General features: G+C 35.8%; 1 protein-coding gene across 5 annotated transcripts in view; it reads right to left on the reverse strand.

The window, feature by feature from the left end:
- LOC105384134 (PDF receptor) overlaps positions 1-23,015 on the reverse strand; it is a 37,568-nt gene that overhangs the window by 7,916 nt on the left and 6,637 nt on the right. For all 5 annotated transcript variants that reach the window (XM_038122270.2, XM_038122269.2, XM_038122268.2 and 2 more), the window contains exons 2-10: positions 14,208-14,354; positions 10,825-10,935; positions 10,029-10,189; positions 8,934-9,037; positions 8,286-8,424; positions 6,589-6,818; positions 6,298-6,367; positions 4,467-4,552; positions 448-628 (exon numbers count right to left, since the gene is read on the reverse strand). In XM_038122270.2, coding sequence (XP_037978198.2) covers positions 448-628; positions 4,467-4,552; positions 6,298-6,367; positions 6,589-6,818; positions 8,286-8,424; positions 8,934-9,037; positions 10,029-10,151 — 933 coding nt within the window. In that variant the 5' untranslated portion in view covers positions 10,152-10,189; positions 10,825-10,935; positions 14,208-14,354. The remainder of the gene's footprint in view (positions 1-447; positions 629-4,466; positions 4,553-6,297; positions 6,368-6,588; positions 6,819-8,285; positions 8,425-8,933; positions 9,038-10,028; positions 10,190-10,824; positions 10,936-14,207; positions 14,355-23,015) is intronic.

Below are 23,015 nucleotides of genomic sequence, written 5' to 3' on the forward strand. Positions count from 1 at the left end.
GCAATAGTGGTAGGTATAGTATAGGTATGTATAATTATACCAAAAGGGGGTGATTATGAACAAACTTGGTATGACGGACGGTTAGATTTGCCAATAGGAATCAACCGCTAACATTTCATCTGCACTTAGACAAAGATTTTAATAAGCATATTAAGCACTTATGTAAAATAATTTCACTTCCTTTAAAATAGGTTTAAAATTGAAGTTGTGATATACGAATCACAACTTTTTCACTGATGTAAAGAATCAAAACTCGTTTATTTCAAAGTCTATTGCGTTGTTGTAAATTTACAATACGGTCTATGAATTTGAGAGTAAATCTAATCTTACAATCTAACCCCCTTATTCATAGATAAGTTACAGAATGTTTTAACTAATAAACTGTTTTGTCCCTCTCTGTCAAAGATTAAATTGTAACTTTTCTATGAATAAGAGGGTAAATCTGACCTCTCCGTTCAAGAAGCAATAAGTCAATGCGATAAAGAAGCCCTGGAACGAGCGTAGGACGTGGCTGACGTAGCTCCAGACGGCGAACCCGACGCGGTGGTCCAATGGAGCGTCCACCAGAGACAGCACGTTTGTGATGCCGAGGAGTGGAAGCAGCACTAGTGCCGCGCGCGTGGCTTTCCTAAAACAAAATAGTTTTCTGTAGAATAAGGACTGGTTTTTATTGTGAGGGTGAGGCCCTATGGCTGCGGTTCGTCGCCGCTCTGCTTGCTGCATTGTTTTCCACATACAGTTCAGCAAATGGACCGACAAAAACTTTTAGGTGATAGGCGAAGAAAATACTTGCCATGACCTCTTCTATCATCGATACATTTTTGTCGGTCCATTAAACATGACCGTGAAAATATATTCAAAACAACGCAGCGCGAGGATGCACCGCAGCAATGGGGCCTCACCCTTAGAACGGTTTCATACCAGCGTATTTTGAAGCACATACGCATGAAGGCTGGTTTTTTGGTAAAGCTTCAACCCGTTCGAGCGTTGACGAGCTTCTAAGCTCGTAACTATAAGCGCGATTGATACTGACACACCTTTTTTATGCTACACGCTTGTAAACGCGTATGCTTCGTATGAGGTTTAAAAACTTTTTTTTTAAATAACTATGTGTATCGTCTCTTCTTGAACATTCCACTTATCCCTTTCTTGCTCACACCATGTTCAAGGAGAGACCTTTGCCCAACAGTAGGACACTAGCGGTTGAGGACAAAAAAAACTATATCGTCCCTGTTTTACACGTTGCACGTGGCTACGACGAGCATTCGTGCATGGCTACGACTTGTGTCGTAGCAAAGCCGGCGTAGCTCGTAGTATTTTACGGCATAGTCCTTAGAATGTCATTGGATGGGTAATTTTTTTGATTATTTCATAACGTTTCAATATACTTCAAGTGAATTAAAGTCAATACTGATGAGAAACGAAAAACGCTGTTTTGTCAAGCATACCGCGGACTCGGGTGTATAGTACTCTAATTTCGTGGTATTCAACACTGAGTTAAATGTCGACAACTAAATAAACTCACTGTTATTCAAAGACAAATTTTATTTCGTTTCTCTGTTGAGATAGCTAGCACTTAATGGTCGTTCAATTTAGCATCCCGAGCATAATTTATCGGAGATCGCAAATTAATTTCTGCCATAACTAGGTCTGATTGCAAAGTTGGAAGCGCACTTACAACGGAAACGAACTTCAAGCTTTTATTGAATTTGTTGAACTATATTTGCTATATTTACTTAATTTGAAACTTCATATTATTCACTTCAGAAACTCGTGGCAATTTAAAAGCCCGAGCAGTTCAAGGGTAGTTTATTACATAAGTACTAGCAGATGGAAATTATTCTGATTTAATATTGTTATTATTATAGGCATAGAATAACAAGTACAGTAGCGTTATTGTACTCGTATGTTATAGGTATGAATTGAAGGAAGTGTATGGGATGGGATAAAATCGGAGGAGAGAAGACGGGAGTGTAGTGAAGGGAGTATAGGGTACGGAAGGGAAGGGAAGGGAATTGGGATAGTTGGGTAAAAGGTAATTAAAATATCCAAAAATGCTAAGGGACGTGTAAACATTGAAGCCGAAGTGAAGCTCGCGGTCAACAGCTAGGTAGTTATGAATAGTCAATATTGCCAAGGCTCAGATGTGAAAATAAAAAAAAAATACTGTATCAATGAGGCGTAGTGAGAATATATACAAAATCCTCGTTTTTACCGAATGGAATTTTATTCCGAGCCGTATGTAGAAAAATATGTTGAGAGCTTGGGGGAATGTGGTTACAACCATTGGGGTGCAGTCTACTAATATATGAGTTTGCGTATTTCTACTAAAAGACATCATACTGTAAATCACTGTAGTGTAAAAGGTATGATTTATGATAAACTTAAAATTAAAAAATCACGAGGCATGCTTTATTGTAGAACAAGAGAAATTACGGTTTTCAATTTATAAATTTCGTAATTCGAACTCACTTGGGGGCGGTTTTTAGTGTCAAAGGATGTAGCGTAAGCGGGAATCACCCGCCTTATTTCGAAATTATAAACAGCCAGTTCTCATTTACAGTCCATGAAGTAACTATAAAATGACAAGGTTTAAAAGTGTCGGCACAGTCCGAGAGCACGAGTCCGGAGGAACAGAGTTAATTTCCAGTTTCGAAATATCGCAGAGATAACAGTTATATCGGTAAAAAACTTGAAAAATACTTTTCTGGAAATCTCTTTCCGAATTACTTACCTTAAAGGTGGGTACTGACCAACGTTATGGACCGTAATGTAACACTCCCAGCGAGCATGCTACGCAACGCTGTATCTATCTGACTGCACGAATGCTCGTTATGTAACATGTTACATTACACCTCGTAAAGATGGTCAGTACCCACCTTTAAAGTGGCGATTCAAAGCGAACGTGTTAAGACAGATTTCAAACTCCGAAATCGTGCTCCCTCACTCAATATTCCGACCACACAACACACCGAGTGCTGACTCTACGGTTTAGCAGAATGTCCACCTGTTGCACGTTTCACCCCGCGTGGTTTGAAGGCTGTTAGCTGACGCAACCCCCTCAATAACAGCTGGTGGGCCGAGGCCGTATCGTGTGCCCACTGGGGTCACTCTCTACATCGACGAACGAACAAATGAGAATTGTCACGCTATCGGCAAAAAACAACGAGATAGAACCGTGGTTAGTTCAGAGCTAGGAAGCTTAGGAAATGCAAAACTGCAGCGCTATCTATTCTCAAATGTTATATTCTGCCTACTGGTTACTCACGGGCTCACGGCACATGCTTAGCCTAATGAGAGAACCCCAGCTACCATAGTTGCAAATCTGGTCCAATTTTTTTTAAACTGTTTTATATCCACAACATTTATTAAGATAACCTGTGTTAATTTTGGTTAAATAAACATTTTTTCATTTTTCAACTACGATTCTATATCGTTGTATTAAAATTTACGACTGCGTGATAATTCTTTGTCGTTTGCTCGTCTAGTTAGACTGACCCCCTGAGCCAATCAGGCGGTGGAATCCGACAAACAAAAAGTTTTGTTGTTTCAAATTATTGGCTCAACTTTTTTGTTTCGAAAACGTTCTGTTTATGAAGTTTGATTCGTATTGGGTTGTAAACACGTGATCAGTTACTAATACAGTTAATAATAGTCTATTTATGAAATACACATTTCATGTTGTGGTCATTTTCAGGTGTTAATTAAATACTTATTGGTTATTCGACTTTCTGTTTAGGGATTTGTTTTGCAAATTTCTAATTAAAACCTTAGAATTATATAATTTATGTTACGTTAAATTTTTGCCTTAAAGTTGTATAATAACGACCTTTTTTAGAACGTGGTTAGCTAAAAGTAGCTTCAAATAGAATCAGACAGATTCATATTTTCAGAATTAAGTACTAGAAACATATTTGCTAAAACGCGGAAGACGGAAAGCCGTAGTAAATTGTATCAACATAGGTCTGCTGCGTCTCACTCACACATCTCAACTTTGAGCTTCCAATAAGTCTAAACTATAATCTATAAAATTCATTTCATGTTTATCCTCTTATAATATAAAAGAAGAGTAGCAAGCTCTACCACTTAATAAACCAAGTATACCTAAGTGGTGGTATTATAGATGCTTATAGATATAAATTTTGATCCATTGTTCCCTCTAATAAACATTTCATGGGAAAACTGGATCAAAATATAATTATAAGGTACCTACTTACAGTACTTACATATAAAATGAGAGAAAATAAAGACCATTATAGTTAGACCGTTACAGTTTATGTTATAATAACTTCACTCTCACACTGGCTAATCCTCACTACAACACAATCTACCACAATGATAAAACCCTTCGGAATTTGAAGTCAAACAACAAGAAATGAAACAAATGAGCTCAAAATCCAAAGTTTTTTGTTATTATCCAAGCACAAAAAAACATCTACCGATCGATGACAATGTTTCTCTCATACCTGACAGTTTGCAACTCGTTGCAAGCTTGTTGCTGCAGCTTTATTATAAGACTCCTCATAATGCATATAAGGAATATCATGTTAACCTGAAAAATAAGTAAGTACCATCATTTGTTTGAGCAATCTAATTATGTTCGTATTTTAGAATAAGTCAATTAAACACAATATGAAAAAAAGTATTTTAGTAACTAAGTATCACATTGTAACTAAGTAACTAAGTATCACATTGCCTCAATGGCCGAAGGAAGCACATGATCGGGAACGGTGGTCAATTCATAAGGAGGCCTTTGCCCAGCAGTGGGACACTATACAGGCTGCATAAAAAAAAGTATCACATACATATAACAAAAAAATATAACACTTTCGTCATTCGATTGAGTATATAATAACTCTATCTCATCTTGTTATTTTCAAAACTCAAACTTATTTACGACAGATTTTTTGTTTGAAAACCTTTGTTCTTCATTTAATATGCATATATTTTAGCAATAAATATATAATGGCAATAAAATCCACGGGTCGATATCGATGGATAATTAATAGATAAATTGTAACTTAAAGTACCTAAATCACAGAAATATTGCTAATTTAAACAGTGAATATTTGTTGAACAACTTTTAATAAGTCTGTTGGACCATTTCCAAGTTTGTAGCGGACATTATTTTGTGTATTGTGTTTTTAGCGGATTCGATAACGGATCCGTAGGTTGCAAAAAGATATATATACATAAATAAAGAAACATAAACTACTGACTATAATTCCTCATGCTATCTCAGAATATAATATGTTTTCCATTATCTGTAAAGTTGGATTTAATACTCTAGTATTATTTAATCCGTAGTATCCTACAAAGCTTTGACTTTCCCGAAATGGCTAGCAAATGTATAAAGTGCAGGCTTCAAACATAAAATGTCATTGTCAAACTTTACAGGGAAATTTTCTGTGCACCTAATGGAAAAGCTTTATTTTCAACTTTGCTTTGTAACTAGATAAAGCTCATCACAAATTCCTTTCCATCGGTCTCGAGACCTTGTACTCTCGTAGTTTCCAGTTAACGTTTAATAAAATACAGCCAGGTAATACGGAAAGCTCTTTGTAATTGAAATGCTTTTATAATCCGTCACTCTAGGCAACTAAGCGCTGTGGGAGAGAACTGGGAAAGTGAGAAGTGAATATACAAATCGCCAGAAGTGCGATAGTATAGAATTTATGAAAAGGTAGCGCCACAATGTAATGGAAAAGTCGAGTTGCTTGGATTTAGCTTAGACTTTAGAGCCACCAAGGTTACCCATTTTTTTCTCATTTCATCGAAACAAAGAGTATTGTATAATTTCGTAGTGTTTTCAGCCAAATACAGAATACGAATTATAAATCGATTAAATCGCCTGTCTTGTTTTTGCCGTCGAGCATAATGCACACGACTCTTTAGGAACATCTGAGCAACATAATACCTTTCTACAATAAGTATACTTAATTTACTGTACAAAAGATAAGTCGATCAGCCCCTAGATTCACTATTCTCGGAGCGGACGGTCCAGTCTTTATGAATTGGCTGTAAAATTAGAGATAACTTTTTACCCGCAAATCTTATTTCAAAGTAGTTTGTTTCGTGAAGTATAAGTATGTAACGATAACCTAATCGTTATTATAGACGATAACCTAATCGTTATTTAGTTCTATATAAAGGCATAACTATGATTTTACATAAAGATATGTTGTGATTTTGGTGCTTTTGATTCCAAGTATTTTAAGAGTACAGGGCAGGGTAGGCATAGTATGAAGCCCATAATTATATTTTGACTTTGTTTATGAAAATAATCATGAACATTACCACTATGACGGCAAGCCGCGGTCCTTGAACTATCCAGAATAACGGCTGAAAATTGTATCCATACCAGCAACTGAAATGTTTCACAAATTTAGTAGTTAGAAATTTCAGTTGCAACTTGCAACTGAAATTGCATTTATAAATTTATTTACACAGTTTCATTCCATAATTCACTTATTTCATCCCATTCCTCTTTCTTCTCTTATAAATATTTAAAAAAACATTATGTATAGGCTTCGATCATTAGTATAAGGTTTATTTATTCATTATTGAAGCGTTCTGTTTAAAACTTACATATCCGTCGGTTCTTTGTTATAGTAGGCAGCGGTGCACGTCGCCCAGACTGACGTCACGAAAACTGGTGCTCCCCAACCAATGATATTATACAAACGGAAGTTGACAGTGGTCCTTAAGGTGTTGGCAATGACCACCTTGTACAAGTACAGACCCTCTATCAACATCCATGTAAACATTGAGTTGATAGCGGTCTCCAGAAGTATATATAGCGAGATGCAAACCGGTGCCTGCGAACAAACAACAAAACATGCAATTTAAAAACCCATTTCGCTATTTTGCACTTTCTTCTGTTTAGAAAATAATGTCGGGAAATCACGCTTTATTGTTCGCCGCCGAGCAGTTCTTTTTAATGTAGCTAAATCTTGAGAATGTTTAAGAAAAATTACACATAGCATAATAAACCAACAAGCATTTAAAAGCGCTTAGGTATATCAAGTTGGACGCAAGCTACAGGAAAAAAAATACGTTCACCGTTTTCAATTCACGTCAAAAAGCATAGAACAACGCGGACTCGAGTGTACCCTCAAAAAGCATTAGTAGTAAATCTCGGAGATCCGGCAATCGCTAAGCTTTAAAATGTTTGTCGAATATAACCCTGGTGGTGTAACGCAAAATATCTCGTCTTCCATTCGGGAGGCTGTGGTTCAAATGCTGCCAAGTACCTACCAATAAAAGATGAACCACGTGCCCTTAAGGTGAACGAAATCAAGGCAATGGACAAGCTTAGCGAGGCTGTTAGACCTTGCACCTTAATATGCACAAAGAGTACATTCAGGTACTAAAACATCCCTGACAGAGAATAGAATATACCATTCGCCAGGACCAAAACTTGGAACTTATATGAACATAATTTATCCCATATAATATTATGTAGATTATTCGCGGGGCCAATAAAATTACTGATAGGACCAATAAGAATAGTGCCAACGGTCGCAACACTACTAGCATAGTCGATAATAAACACTCTATGGATAAAACAATACGGATAATCAACTCGCTTGCTTAATTTATTGAGAACCGAAATGATAGAGTTAGTAATCTAAAAGAACCACAATAACCAGAATACTGTAATCCCTCAAATTTAAATTTTCGTATAAAAAAGTTCTTATTTCGTAAGGTACAATCCAACTAAAAGGAGAGCGGAGGATTTGGTAGAGATACTCAATGAAACTGAATCCCAACTCAACTTGAAAACTAATAAAAATGCCCTCGTACCTTCAACATAGTCAAATAGCAAAGCTAATACTTTGTATGTACCTTTCCAGTTTTGAAGACTTTACTATGACTTAATAGTTACATAATAGTTATAGTTTTTTTTCTCAAACTATAGTAAGTAAATTAAAGTTACGCACAGCACTATGGAATTGATAAGTAGGGACGGCCTACAGGGATGTCACTGTATAGGAAGAAAAACTGGCCGATTGCATGCACGCTCTTTCGGAAAGTTCGTGTTGTGAAAGCAAGAAAGGAAACAAATACAAACTCCATTAACCATATCCCTGGCCATAAAAAAAAAAAAACCATATCCCAGGCCTAACATCAATAACAACCAACATATACAAAATAGTGCATTTAAAGGCATAAAATGTCAGAACTCAGAGTGCATACGAGTATTTTGTTTCGCTACTCTTATTTATTGACTATATTAATATTTCTAGCTAACATAATACTTAATTATTATTTTAGATACGTACAATGTCCTCGAATCCAGTGTACCATGCGTACTTCCTTATTAATGCCTGGTCGATATATATCATTAATCGTATCACAACTTGTATTGATATCGCTATGAATAATCCTTGATGTATCCTAGTACGAATATTTCGCAGGCATCTGTGGAAAAAAGGTATTATAGGTATCATTAAGGTCAAATAGATATGTAATAGAATTGGATATCAATGTAGAGGTTACATAAAAAGTCGAACTTTTTACCTTTTCAGTTATGGAACCCAAAAAATAACAAAGCAATTTCAAAAAACGTGCTGTGTGTGAAGTTTTGAGTTGACAGTGTCGATGTCGGTGGCATGTAACATGTTGCCCTCAACACTCTAAAAAACCTATTTTTTTGTCACTTCAATTATTTTAACGTAGGCTTTTACAGCGGCTATTTTGAGCAAGCCAGAGCAAGCATATAGGTACCTAGCACTACACACTACCCCATGACTAACTGGACTCACTTTACCAAATAAATCAACACACATAAAAATGTGGTTATTTTTTTGAGGAGCATGTCAGTTACCTTACATAATAAATGTATAACAAATCTTTGATGTGTGGATAGGTGATAAACTGATCATGTCTGGTAGTGGCTGATTTACCTTAAAAGATCTAGTTGTTCTTACCGGTAAGCGTGGAATACAGAGAGAGATACTAGCAAAGCGGCCAGTGACAATGTGAATCCAGCAAATTCCAAATAACGTGTATTTTGGGCAACTTCGAACTTAGTCTGTGGAAAAATAAAATTAATTAATGAATGTTATTTAGGTAGGGACCTAAGTAATCTAATCAAGAATCATGTTTTAATAATACGATCAAAACCATTTAAGTATATATTTTTTAAATATTTTTATCATTGTTAAAATATTCTACAGTTACTTATCTAGGCTAACAATATAAAGTTAAATGAATGATTTTTTTTTTCTAAAAGCTATGTATTTTGAATTTTTGACTGATGAGTTAATAACGAATGAATATGGTGTGCATTAATTGTTAATTGGTTTATTGGTTAGTCTTAACGTAAGTTAGGTGACGTTAGTTTTTATCTTTGTCCATTTCTTTTTGTCTCATAGGAGTATATTTAAGTGTGATTTGATATATTTCATATGTCTTAGTTTTTCTCCGACTAAATAGTCCTTCTTATGCTTTATCGAATTACTAATCCTATCGTAATTTGCATGATTCTACAGGAACAGGGACCATTGTCTGAAATAAGAATATGCAAGATCTAATAGAAAAAGATGACTATAGTACATGCACATTTGTATGAAATAATGTAGGTAGAAGAAAACTTAACAAATACAGTTCGATGGATAATGTTTATTGATACTGAGGATCAGCTATTTAAATATCAGCGGACGCCAACGTTTGCTGTGCTACATTTTCTAGCTAAATTATGTATTTTTATAAGAACTATGGATTTCATTCGTACGATGTGCTGTCCATGAAATAATAATAGTCTATTGAGTATAATTTGACATGCTTAATTTTATGTAAGTATAAATATAAGTACTGTAAAAACTTGTGTTAAATGTTAAATGCGCTAAAAAAATGAGAATCTAAGATAATTAGTTACAAATGTTAAAAGTTCCTTATGTTTGGTAAGATTTATTTATGTTAGTGCGAGTTAATTACTAAATGATTGACGTTTTTCGTGCGGGTGTCTTTACATTGAGCTAAGGATGTTGGCATGTCAGCTTGTCAGCATGTCAGCATGTTACCTGCGCGTCCTCTATGTTGTTATTGTCGTAAACTTTCATGAGCAAAACCTGCGCTTGCGTCGGAAAGCAAGACGTGTAATTGGTCCAACCGTTTACACTCGTCTCGTTCTCGCGCCGTCCCATCCATAACCCATTATCACTACAACGGCGATAAGACAGCTCTGAGGATCAATACATTACTGTCAGTTGCTTTGATTATTTAAAAAAATATCTAATGTATTTCTAAAGGTATGAATCTATTGCATTTTATATCTACGTTAGAAAAATGGTCTTTATTTTAAAGGTTGTCAGAATAAGTTGTTAGAAATGAAATAAAATATTCATAGAGATATGTAGGTCAAACATAAAATAAAGTAAACTGTGAAAGATGATTGGAGAATCTAAAGCGAAAATGACAATAACGCAAGTGAGGCACTAGGGGATAAGTGAATAGATTATCAATGAAAATAAGTTTGGAGATTTACCTAACATGAATATGAATAAGTTTCGGGTAAGTAATATATCTTTTACATATTTTTCGAGCACGTTTTTCACAGTCATTGAATAGCGAAATGTAAATATGAACAAATTCCTGGTAATAGTCATTTGATAGTTTTTTTAATTAAGTACGTGAAAATTTCACCTAACATCCTTAACTTATCCTAGCATTAATGTAACTTAAGATAGCCAGTAACTTTGGCCTAGTCGGGTCGTCGCTGATGATGATGCATGACTATCGTGGGACTTCCAACTAGGATAAGTATACCTATAGTATCTTGTCGAGTACCTAGTAAATGTAGTGAAAGCTGAAACTTACGGGTGCCGTCACTGAGGCGTTGGAGCGGGCAATGTTGCAGAGAAGTCGCTCCCGCCAGGGCGGGAGCCCAACACAGGTAACCATCGTAGGTTGCGTTGCAATAAATCAATCCTGAAATCAAAAGCTTTAGACTATAATAACCTACATATTCAAGAACGCGACGGTATTCGGCCAATGTGGGTCGTAGTGCAGTTATATCCAGATCATGAATTGTGTCGAACTTACCAAATTATTGGGTTGTTATTAAGTAGGGTGGAATTTTATCACTGAAAGACCCATGAGTTTAATGTGGGTGAGTTTAACCTATCTGATATCTTAAAATATGTTTAAAACAAATGTTTTCAATTCTAAATACGCATGCCTGCTTGCAGGTTGCACTGATAAAACCCAAACAGTAAAACAATTTAGGTAAGTTGTGTTTTATTTATGTAAGATATAGTTAGTTGCCTAAGACCCAGATTAGCCTTGCTTGGCCTTCATGAAACATCTATAAGTATCTCCCGCCCTCGGCTCAAGATTAAGATTTTGGGAAAAGTGAGTTGGTAGTTGGTAGGTAGTTAATGACAATTTGTCGTGGGAGTAACTGTGGATCGTTTTTATCACGGTGTATGTGTGAAAAACCTTTCTTATCGATTTACGCAAATAACGAGAAAAATGGCACCATGACATATGTACCACGGTACTGTAGGTAGTTGTAAATTAAAACTTATAAGGTACATTGTAAATAACGCTAAGTAGGTAAGTACATAAATGATTAATTATCATAACTCGTAGAACCCGTAATTAGCTTTTCACTTATTCATTATTGTATTGAATATCTTTGTTAGAATTTATGTGCTAAATACTCTTTGGTCCACATAAACTATTCATAGTTTCCAAGTTCCAGTAAGAATCCATACAAATTCATTTGTATGGATTCTTAGAAGCAGTGTATGATCAAAGGATTTTATCAATGTATTTGGAAATATTTAGGTACCGAAAGCGTTAGTTGTACTAATTGATGGTCGGTTTGTTTTTCATGAATATTTTCTATCCCATTCTTCTGAAAAACACTCTTTGGATCTATATTTCGACCTTTATTGCTGTGATGATAAGGTCACACAAAAAAGCTGAGTCGCAAAATTTGTTTCAAGAGTCAGTTAAGTTGGTGGTCCGCTGCTGGCTGAGTGTGAGGGCCTCAAAGGGGAGGTGTAGGGGGCCGGGGCGGGAGGGTGAAGAGCAAGAAAAGATAGGTATCAGCAGTATTCTTTGAATAGAAAGGGAAATAAGGTGTAAAGTTTACCAGTACTGCATACCAACTTATATTTTATACTACTCGTTGATGTCGTATGTAGGTGATGAGTCATGATTCCTCTGTGTAATGTTCCTGTTGGATTAATGATAAATGGTTCACAATTATTAGTAAGCATCGGTTAAAAATTAAACAGAAGCTTCTCCGACGTGATAAGCGCATACAATATACACATAAGTAAATGAATACAGTAAGTAGGTACCTCGAGGTTACAAAATACATACATAATATTAGGTATGTAACAACAAATGTATCCGTAGTTGAAAAAGTATTAAAGAGGAAATATGCGAGCGTTGCTAGGGATTAGTGTGCTTGATATAGACGATCTGGCACTCCATTTTGCCAGTCCGGGAAAATTACAACTTTGGTATTCTATCAAACGATCCAACCGTACCACCCGTCGCTAAGACCGTTCGATCTGCCTATTATGTTCGTTACTTTTTGCGGAGAGTTTTTATACACCGTTCACCCAGTGAAAAGTAAACGCGAACTTGTATGGCGCAAAGTCTATTATTTTATCTCAGATAGGATAGGTACTAAATAAACATGTGCTAATGTCAAATTTTAATTACTTGACATTTGCACTTGTCAATTTAGTATCTCAGATAAAATAATACCCCCTTATTCATAAAAAACTTATATACTGGACGCTTTAGCTATTGAAATGTTTTGTCACTCTCTGTCAGAGAACAAAGGGGGATAGACTTTAGCGGTAATCGCGCTTCTACCGTATCTGGTTTTAACTTTTCACTATTCAGTTTAATCTTCCCTTTTTGGAATAGTAAATTTTTTTAAATTAACCAGTTTCAGAGAGATAATAATGCTGTTTGAGAGGCGACGACTGTACACATTATAAATATAAAATACATGCTTGTACTCATTTAAGTAACTACATATATTTATGGTCTCATTTTCATGAATTGAAAGCTTTCCTGCCACACCGGCTATTAATGTATTACCACCTATTTGTCTCTGGGTACTTAATTAAATTACTCCTGAAACTGCTAAGTGCTGTTAAATAAAATCGAACCCAAATAAACATGTTTGCAAGTGGTTTAGTAAGCCGAGAAGGCGTGACAATTACAAAAAAATATATATCTAAAAGTTGTAGAATTAAAGTTGCTAAGCGTAATGACTCTCTGAGTCATCTCCTTTCAGCTTATTAGGTATACAACTCCTTCAACAGCCTGTATAGTAACTAGTAGCCAATGATTCTTATTTTCCATGATTATAAGTCGTATCATGCTACATGTAGCTACCTACCTACCAAGTGGGCATTAACCAAACAACCATAATAGGTACGTAACACGGTATTTTGAGAGGTTTGCCGCAAAGAATCTAAGGGTGACTTGCAAAACAAAGTTAATCAAATTTATATAGTTTGTCTCTTGCTCTGACAGTATAATGGCAGAGCAAGAGGTCATAGATTTAATTTTGTTTAACTTTGTTGTGCAAGCCACCCTAATTCGTAAGCCAAACTTAATACAGTTTAGCTATATACCCTATAGCCCCCTGGTACTCTCCCTTTTCTTTTTTTAAGGGCCACAAAAACGTTTAAGTGATGGCTTCGCTGGAAAGCAAAAAAATATATGTTTTTTTAAGTATTATAAACCGATGTAAACTATCGAATAAAATATAAAAAAAACATGCATATTCCTTATTACGAGTATCTCTCATGGCACGCGGGCCACTGATAAAGGCCCGGCGGCGGGTGTATATGAGTATAGATGCTATAGCCTCTTACATATATGTAGTTCCAATTTAGAACCGGGTTTAGGCTAGACATTTCATACATATCTGTAACCTAAATCCAGTTCTAGCTTTTGTTTTTTAGAGTACAAATATATGTAATATTAATTGTAGTAATTATATATCTATTATAGTTAAATGTTAGACAAATGATGTGTATTAATTGTTAATCATAATGTTAAATATTTGAAATTATGAATAAATTTCATAGAATATGTTCTTTTCTGTCTGAAAACGCAAGCATAGTGTTATTTGCGGATTATGGTGCAATACTTACAACTAAACCATTTATAATTCACATGTTATTGTGTCCGTAAGTCCTTAAAAGTCTAAGCATAAATACCTGGAAGATAATTGAAGTTCTCGTGTTGTTTTAAGCAGTCCTCAAGACCGGTTTGACTCCCGACTCCCGCGGTTTTGGATGACAATAGGCCGCCCGTCTTGACGGCTTAGCAGGACTGGCGCTGGACAGATCTGGCACTGCTATTGGCTGTAACAAAGCAAAGCATTAAGGGCTTGTACACAAAACTGCGTTGCGACGTCGCATCGAAGAAGACCTGCGGCAGTAATAATTTGCCCTGAAAAACTGTCAAAACGCCAATGCTTTCAAAAGACAGGTTAAAGAACATTATCTTTCTGAAATATATTATTTTGTATGTATGTATTTGAGTATTTATCAATTAAATAAGTAGGTATTAATTTCATTTCTGTTTAGTGTTTATATTTTTGTACAACTTCCTCATTTATATTCAAAATTGTCTGTCTTAGCTCGTAGGGTTGCCTGGAAGAGATCGCTTTTAGCGATAAGGCCGCCCTTATTTTATTATACATTTTAAGTATTAAATACTATTTTAAGTGTTTTATGTACAATAAAGTTATACTACTACAAAACAGTAGCAGATTTTTGGGAGGCGACGTCACAATGTAGTAAAACATCTATGGTTTCCTTGAAGGATGCTGGATGACATACTTGACGGCACCGTAGCTAAGGCGGTAGGGAAGCTACTTCCCAAACTTGGGGCCGCCGGTGCGAATCCCGCCCGGGGCAAACATTTATTTATGAGCATTTGTGTTTGCCTTGGTGGTCGTTTATCTATTAAATATGTATGTATCTATGATTTTTAGATGTATCAGCCGTCCGACACCAGCTCTGCCTAGTTGGGATCGGACGGCCGCGTGTGAGATGACCCCCTAATAATGATATACAGTCATATTTTATTATTGAATGAATGTCCTCCTAGCCGAATTTCGACCACGGCGGCCAATCTCAATTGAGATCAGCCATCTACGCAGGAGTAGATTATAGTGCCCAAGTGTGTGCGCAGTACACAGGAGCACTCTCTGTTCCATCACTCTCATAGCCCAATGGGACGGATTGACCGACACGACTGGAGAGAGCTAGGCGCAGGACCGACTGCTTTACATGCCCATCCGATAGCATGGATCGTTTCACTGTTTCGGACATCAGGTGATCAGCCTTCTATGTCCTAACCAAACTTAGAACCACAATTTAGAAACACAAATTGATGGTCCCACCCGGGAATCGAACCCGGGACCTCTGGGTCATGAAGCGAAGCTTCTACCACTAGACCACAGAGGCATTTTATTATTACTTAGATAATAATATAAAAACCGTCCTAAAAAACTAAAGAAAGAAGCTCCAACAACGGTATTCAGCACTTTCCGTGGTTATTTTATCAGTAGGAGACAAAAGACAAAAACTTGTCACCAGATTTCATAATGGATTTTTACGCTGTGTACAAAAAGTGATCCCGTATTGTATACAGAAGTCAAATACCAGTGTCTCACTCAGCAACTCGTGAACAAGTATTCGATTAAAACCCACAAACTTGGGTTTTGGCACGTATACTTGTATGTTTTAAGATTCCACAAAAGGATTTTTGTAAATAAACTTGAATTTGGCTATGATTCTGGCGGTAGGGATGGCAGAAGCATTACGTACGAAATCAATTTAGATGTATAAATGCTAGAAGCCTTGGTTATTGAGCGGCTCTAGATATCAAGTGCGTGGTTTTAGCAAGCGAGCGAGTTCTGGTATCGTAGGCCCAGACCCATTTTTGGTTACTAAGTGAATACATGTTTTGTTTTTGAGTACTTAAATCTTGGTTCCATGTTCGGGGTTTACCGTTAGCATGTAGCAGAATTATTTGGGGTAGGTACTGTCGATTAAAAAGATGGAAAGTGGACACTTAAGGGTCTGCAAGGGGGAATCGAGGGTTGGCATTGTCATAGAATTATGTAGTAAACGATGCTCTACAACCTTGAAAAAAATCACACAGGTAGCCGAAGAGTCTAGCTAGGTGCTGAATGATTCGAATTCAAGTAAATGATTATGGATAACTGTAAATAAAATTCAGAATATGACGAATAACCAGAAAATCACACTCCCGTATTGTAACAACTGTGTCGTAATTATTAAGAAATTTCATATGATTTTTATCATATTATAAAGTTAAAGGCTTGGACTAGGCGCTAAATACCTTGTTTTTTAATAAACACACACTTATTTTGTGTAAATTAATCCCAAACTTGAGCAATTTTTTTCCCTCAAATCTTCATACAAATATCTATGGCGGCTTTCTGTGTTATAAAATCATAAACACAAGTGACGTTTGACTCAGTTGGCCGCTGGCCTCCAAAGAAGGGTCACGTCGGTTTAGGCAGCACTGACAGCTCGCGATTCGCGATCTTATCGTGTACAGATACAAAATCACTGCACATTGGTTGTCATTGCACTTTTTCAACTTTTATGACACCAACATAATTTGATTTGAAATTGAGGAAGCATAATTCTTCCAGTATATTCAATACATTAAATTAAATTAGATAGTGTGCAATATTCTCGTGACATTACAGTCTCGTAAAGGTCTGATGAGGAGCAGGAATATAGCGAATGGATCTAAGTGATGACAATACGCACGAACATTAGGTTAGGGATCAAAAATACAGTCTCTTGGTGCTGGTTGAGGTATGGTCTCGTGAGGATCTGATGAGGGGCATGAGGGCATAACACGGTGGTGGCTCAATTTTATTTCAAAGATGTTAATAGCTAAAAGCATCGAGTTTAGGCTATTAAGTATGTTTTTCAGAGAGAGAGAAAGAGATTTTATTTTTCCTCTGGATGTGTTAGGTTTACTGGGTTTACTAAGTTCATTCTGTTAATGGCATCAAGTTGTTATGTGTTCATAAGTAATAATTATTTATTAACAAAATGCTGTTGGTTCTCCACGAAAATGTAAAAATAAAAATAAAATAAATAAAAATAAATTCGTAACGTAAAATTGTCAATGACGGAATTTCTTCTATAGACAGTAGCCACAAAAAAAAACAAACGATAGATGGCGTGATTTGAAGATAAAGATACATTTATTCGACACATAGACAGCAACAACAAAAAAAATACAGATTTAAAGAAAAGAAACACATACTTATACAAAACAACAAAGAAAAAAAAGGATACACATCAAAATAACTGGAAAAAATATAAGCCCCAATTTACTTGTGTGGGACAGGGAGTACCATAATATTTTTTTTAGGGTACTCCCCATCTATGCGAAATATCAGCTTGATATCTTTACCCGTTTCTGAGAAAAAGGGCGGTGACAGACAGTCAGTCAGACAGACGGACAACAAAGAGATCCTATAACGGTTGCTTTTTTTTCTTTTGACGTTCGAAACCCTAAAATTAAGTAAAAATATTATGCTGCTACCAAAAAATGTACTTACAGGTATTGAAAAAGCGGTATATAGTACTAAACAAATTATAAACAAACAAAAAACCCGACTGCACGCTAAAAAGATGAAAACAAGTCCCAATGTTAATGGAAAGTATCGTAGGCGGGGACCAGCAGAGGGTTCACCATTTAGCTGAATGTTACTTAGAAAACGGCCTTGAGTGGCGGTCAAGTTGGTCCCCGCCTGCGATACTTTGCATTAACATTGGGACTTGTTTTCATGTTTTTAGCGTACAGTCGGGTTTTTCGTTTGTTTATAATTGTATTTTTTTATTTGTAACTTTTTAGTTGTTTTTATTTTATGAAATTTTACGTCAGTAGTTCATCATCATTTTTTATTTCAATAATTTTGGTGTTGTTATTTAAATACCTTCAATATGCATATTTTTGTAATGTGAAAATCAAGCCCTTTCATTTGATACCTTACGCGGCAAAGTTGAATTATTATTTTTTCGATCATCACGTTATGTCCTCTAGAGGGCGCTATGTACATTTTAATGGAACGTCACATAGCCTATAACCATCGCGCCATCAATACGCTTCTAACAATACCTCATACATCAAAATCTATCAAGCCGTTTAGGCTACAGGAGGGAACAAACAAACATACATACATACAATCAAAAAACATTACCCTCCTCCTTCGGCAGTCGGGTAAAAAGGAGTAAGATAGGGGGTCATTCTGAACTTTTGCTCTACGAGTTTTGGAAATTAACAAAAAAAAACCTTTTTCATAGAAACTTTGTTGGACATGTGACTTTTTACCATGGAAAACGAATATTTTTTTTTCGCGAATTTGCAAATCTCGTAGAACAAAAGTTGTTCAGAATGACCCCTTGAGTCATCCCCTTTTGGTTTAGTATAGCCCTTTTGCGACACTATGTATTTACTTTGCTTTGTCGTCGGGGTTCAGTTGGCTGGAGGATGCCCGAAACTTATTATCTACACTTTAATACTTGTAGTACTTTCTACAAGTAAATACCACATTTGTTTGAGAAAGCTAATCGGGTTCCGAGTATAGAGTAAAGTGGCACCCCTATTAATTTCTACTCTTTCCTGGTGCCTACCAGTGTAAGTAAGAATTATACTTACTTACCCTAAAATCACCCAAAATGTACTTGAACATAATTGTCAATAAAGTTGGCGAGTAAAAGTTTATTGACCCACTGTGCAAACTTACATGTGTGCGTGTCACTGCGTGTGCTGTGTGAAGAGCATTGAAAACCCAAAATTGGCGCGGCACGTCACCCTGTACGGGCCCTTAAAGCACTTTAAATACGGTCGCAGCGGAGGTCAACTCACCCTACATTGTTTTGGGAACAGGCTTCATCGATTTTTAGGAAATTCAGTTGACTCAGACGATTCATAAAAATAGGCATTTTTTATGTTCTTTCAGTGACTTTAAATTAATATTCTTATTACACTCAAGAACAATGAAAAAGTTTCAGTCACAACAGCACCAAATTACACCGAGTAGGTACATTTAACAGCGCATCAGAATATTATTACTAACTAAAAACGTAAATATCTTTTTAATAAAAAAAATTGTGTCATTTGGTGTCGACTTTGTAAGTGGAACTTTTGCATTGCACGTGTGTGTACCTATTTACTAATGTAATAAAATGTTATAGTGGTACCACCATCACTGCTATTCCCTAAACATAACAAGAATATTTTCGTGTTAAATAAATTCTAATGCGCTATTATCAATATTATAAACTTTTCAATTAATTAAATTAAGGTATGTGTCGGGCGGTCCGACAATACGAAACTTAACGGTAAATTAGTATTTACACTCACGGGTACAGTGGCGGATTAACCATAGGCCAAGAAGGCCAGTGCCTAGGGCGGCAGATTTAGAGGGGCGGCAAATGTGGCAATTTATTTTTACAGATTTTATTATAATAAATTTACGTGTACACAATCCATACATAAATAAACGCACTGTAATAAAATAAGTATACTGAATAGAGTGAATTTGAGACGTTGGTCAGCCAGAAAAGAAGCATGTAATAATAGTTTAAGAGATTCTTGGCACGCAATGATTCAGACTTTGAAAATAATCAAAGATTTTACTCCTGAAAAGCATGTAACGCGACAAGAAGCGGCAGGAATACATTCGAATTTGGAGAAACTGGAAACGGCGGTAAATGGTAGTTGCGTGGAATTTTGTCATAATATATATGTAGGTACATCAGTGTTTTTTTTTTAAATCGTTGACTCCTCTATTTAACCACCAGGGGGGGAGGACACTTGAGTCTACCAAGACTTTGCACTTTGAAGCTTAATATTTCACTGAATCAAAAAATAGTTTGAGCAGAACATTATTATTTTTGAAAAACCTATACAATACCCCACACCAACGAAAAAATTCATCCCCACTGTAGGATTATGGAATGTACCACAATTTATTTATTTTTTCAATATTTTATTTTATATTTTACCCTTTGTCGAGGCCGTGTTCATATCTTTGCGAAATGTCAGCTTGATATCTTTACCCGTTTCTGAGCAAAGGTAGGTACAGACAGACAGATAGACGGACAACAAAGTGACCCTATAAGGTATCCTTTTTTTCTTTTGAGGTACGGAACCTTAATTAAGATTTGATGAAACATCGGAAGAAGTTGGGGACAGACAGACAGATAGAAACATAATTAAGTTCACAATCATTCTAATAACGAATTGAATTTCAGAAATCAGTAGGGGCGGCAAAAATTGAATGGCCTACTGGCGGCAAATTTGTAAATGCGCCACATCACGGGTAATGAAATAGTTCCACTCCGAAAATTCCGGCACCAAATAACCGCATTTTTTTCAAACGTTTAATTTTAAATTTGAATTTGTCATATCCTGATGGTCTGTTAAATGTACTTCAATGTTGCAGAAGGCATCATTAAGCTAGCTTTTCCGTTAAGGAGTAATTTTGTGCTTCTCTCAGTGGAACCTTTTCATTGCCCGTGAGTGTATTAAATTTAATTTAAGCCGATCTACTGTGATGACTGTAGCAGTGGGTAGGTCTGCTATATTTTACAGATCTGATATATTAATTTTCTAGCGTGTGTCCCGTGTCCCGTATCGAATTGATCAAACAAAAGTCAGATTGGATTTCAAACTACTAAAATAAATGGGTTAAAAAAGTTGCGAATGGTTATATTTTTTCATACCTATTCTGTTCAATATTATTGTAATGGTTGTGGTAAAAACTTGGAAAAAATTACTGTAAAGTTTTATTGAGAATATTAACGTAAACCAGAACAAGTTACAAGTACAATTTATGGTTTACATTAAATTTATGTTAGTAGAAACCATGTAGAAAAAATTGTACTCGTTATTTTATGGTAGAAGCCATGTGAGTAGCCACTTATAAATAAATGTAATCAGCTTTGCGATTCTGTAAAATCAGACATCTCACTTCGATCTTCATTCTCCCTTCACCTTTCACTTCACGTATGTCATCTCATACATTATTTGCCAAAATCTCGAAATTGCGGAAATTACAGAATGCCAATTTTAAAACTCACTCCGGATTCAGAATCGAGTTTTGAAAATTAGCTTTATATAGAATCGCACGGCAGTAAGAGCAGATTGGCTTGATAATACGCATTTTTTTTACAATGCTTTAGAATCTTTAGATAAACTACTAAGATCATTTTAAGTTGTGGAGGGAGTTATCGTGGACCTCTAACTTATTTTAGTGGTCATACTATTATTTTATCATGATATCGAGTTTGGTTTCTTTGTTTTAATACAGTAAAATGGGAATATGAGAATATTATAAGAAATTAACATCGGAACCACATTGAGTCGATTGCTCCTTTCTAACTACATCTTAATCAATAAAATCGGTTGAGTATTTTAAGCAGAAACCGTGATTATTTATATTTGAGAAATTATTAAAATATATTCAGCTTTCTGCTTGCTGAAAGTCAAATATTGGTATCCATGCACTGCATCATAGGTGAATTAATAATAATGTATTTTAGTAATTATTGTTGCTACCCCAAGTATATTTAACATCGTTCTTAGGGATCAAATAAAGTTTGCCTCCGTCTTAAATCAGTCATCTTAAAATAATCACTGTAACGTAACCTAGGAATGGAACAAAAATCATGCTTTCATCACGGAGCGCACCATTCCAAGGCCATTGTTACGCTAAGCCGCTCTACTAATCTCTATAAAGCAAAGGAAAAATAAATCGAAGAAAATATCAATGAAGAAAGTCGACAGCATTCTAGCAGAAAATATACTTTTATCGACAGGAAGTAAAGTTGAGAAAGCAACGAGCTACATTGTAACATTTATGAATTAAAGAAGAAGGAACGACCTCGAGGGCACTGCAGTTGCGGTGTCTTGATGCTAACATGAGACAGCTCAAAGGGGACATCGGGTTACTGCTTTTCCGATATTCTAGCGCCTTCTAATAATGCAATGTGGAAAATAAAGTGAGAAATATATACGAATTATTCTTATAGCAGTTGATTTTTTTATTTAGGTGCCTACAGTTTCTGTAGCATAATACTTCTATCATGCATAGATTATATTGTTATTATATTATAATATTAGAAATATTTTACTTCTTTGCAAATTGGCATAATTGGTAGGTCATCCTTTTAGATACCCTGAATAAGTTGTAATTCGTAAGCTTGGATATTTTATTCAGGGTATATGCCACTAAACCTATCTTAGGAGCCATGCACTATTGCCATTATTAGCCGATATTGTTTCTCGATTGATACGACCACGCAGCCTCACGCTATGTGCATTATAAAACGGCATCACATACTACTGGACCTGACGAACTATTGTTGGGACATTCTAGGTCCTAGATGTGTCATTGTGTACGTTTACTATACCAATCATGACTGACCTTATGTGGACTGAGTTATGATGTAAATGAAACAGGGTGATATAAGAGTTGATCACCACGTAAATAGCTTGGAAAAATAATTGCTAAATAAGTAGTAAGAATAACATTTAAAAGAGCACAGTTCTTAAACAATAAACTTGGGCGGGCATTATAAACATTCCACCTTTCCTATTCCTGAACTGATATTTATAATGTCTTATGCATTTACTTATAAGTAAAGTCTGTTGTTGCAGTCATAAATATACTTTTTTTCGTTGCGGACTTGGTTTACCCCCATGCACCTAGATGTTAATTTCGTACAAACTATGTAAGTATCCGAAATATATGCATGTACGGACGGAGACACCTCTTTTCCAGCAGGTGCCTGTTTGGGGCAGCTTTGATGTGATTGTCTTTGAGCACTTTGTCCATCCTGTCAACATGGCATCACAATGAGCTGGAAATCACGAACCCTACAAAGAGCTGTCGATTAAACGGTATCCCACACTATACACCTACGTTTTATACCGTACCAAGCTTCAGGGTGTTT

Source organism: Plutella xylostella, chromosome Z (genome assembly GCF_932276165.1).
Source record: "Plutella xylostella chromosome Z, ilPluXylo3.1, whole genome shotgun sequence".
NCBI classification, from domain to species: Eukaryota; Metazoa; Arthropoda; class Insecta; order Lepidoptera; family Plutellidae; genus Plutella; species Plutella xylostella.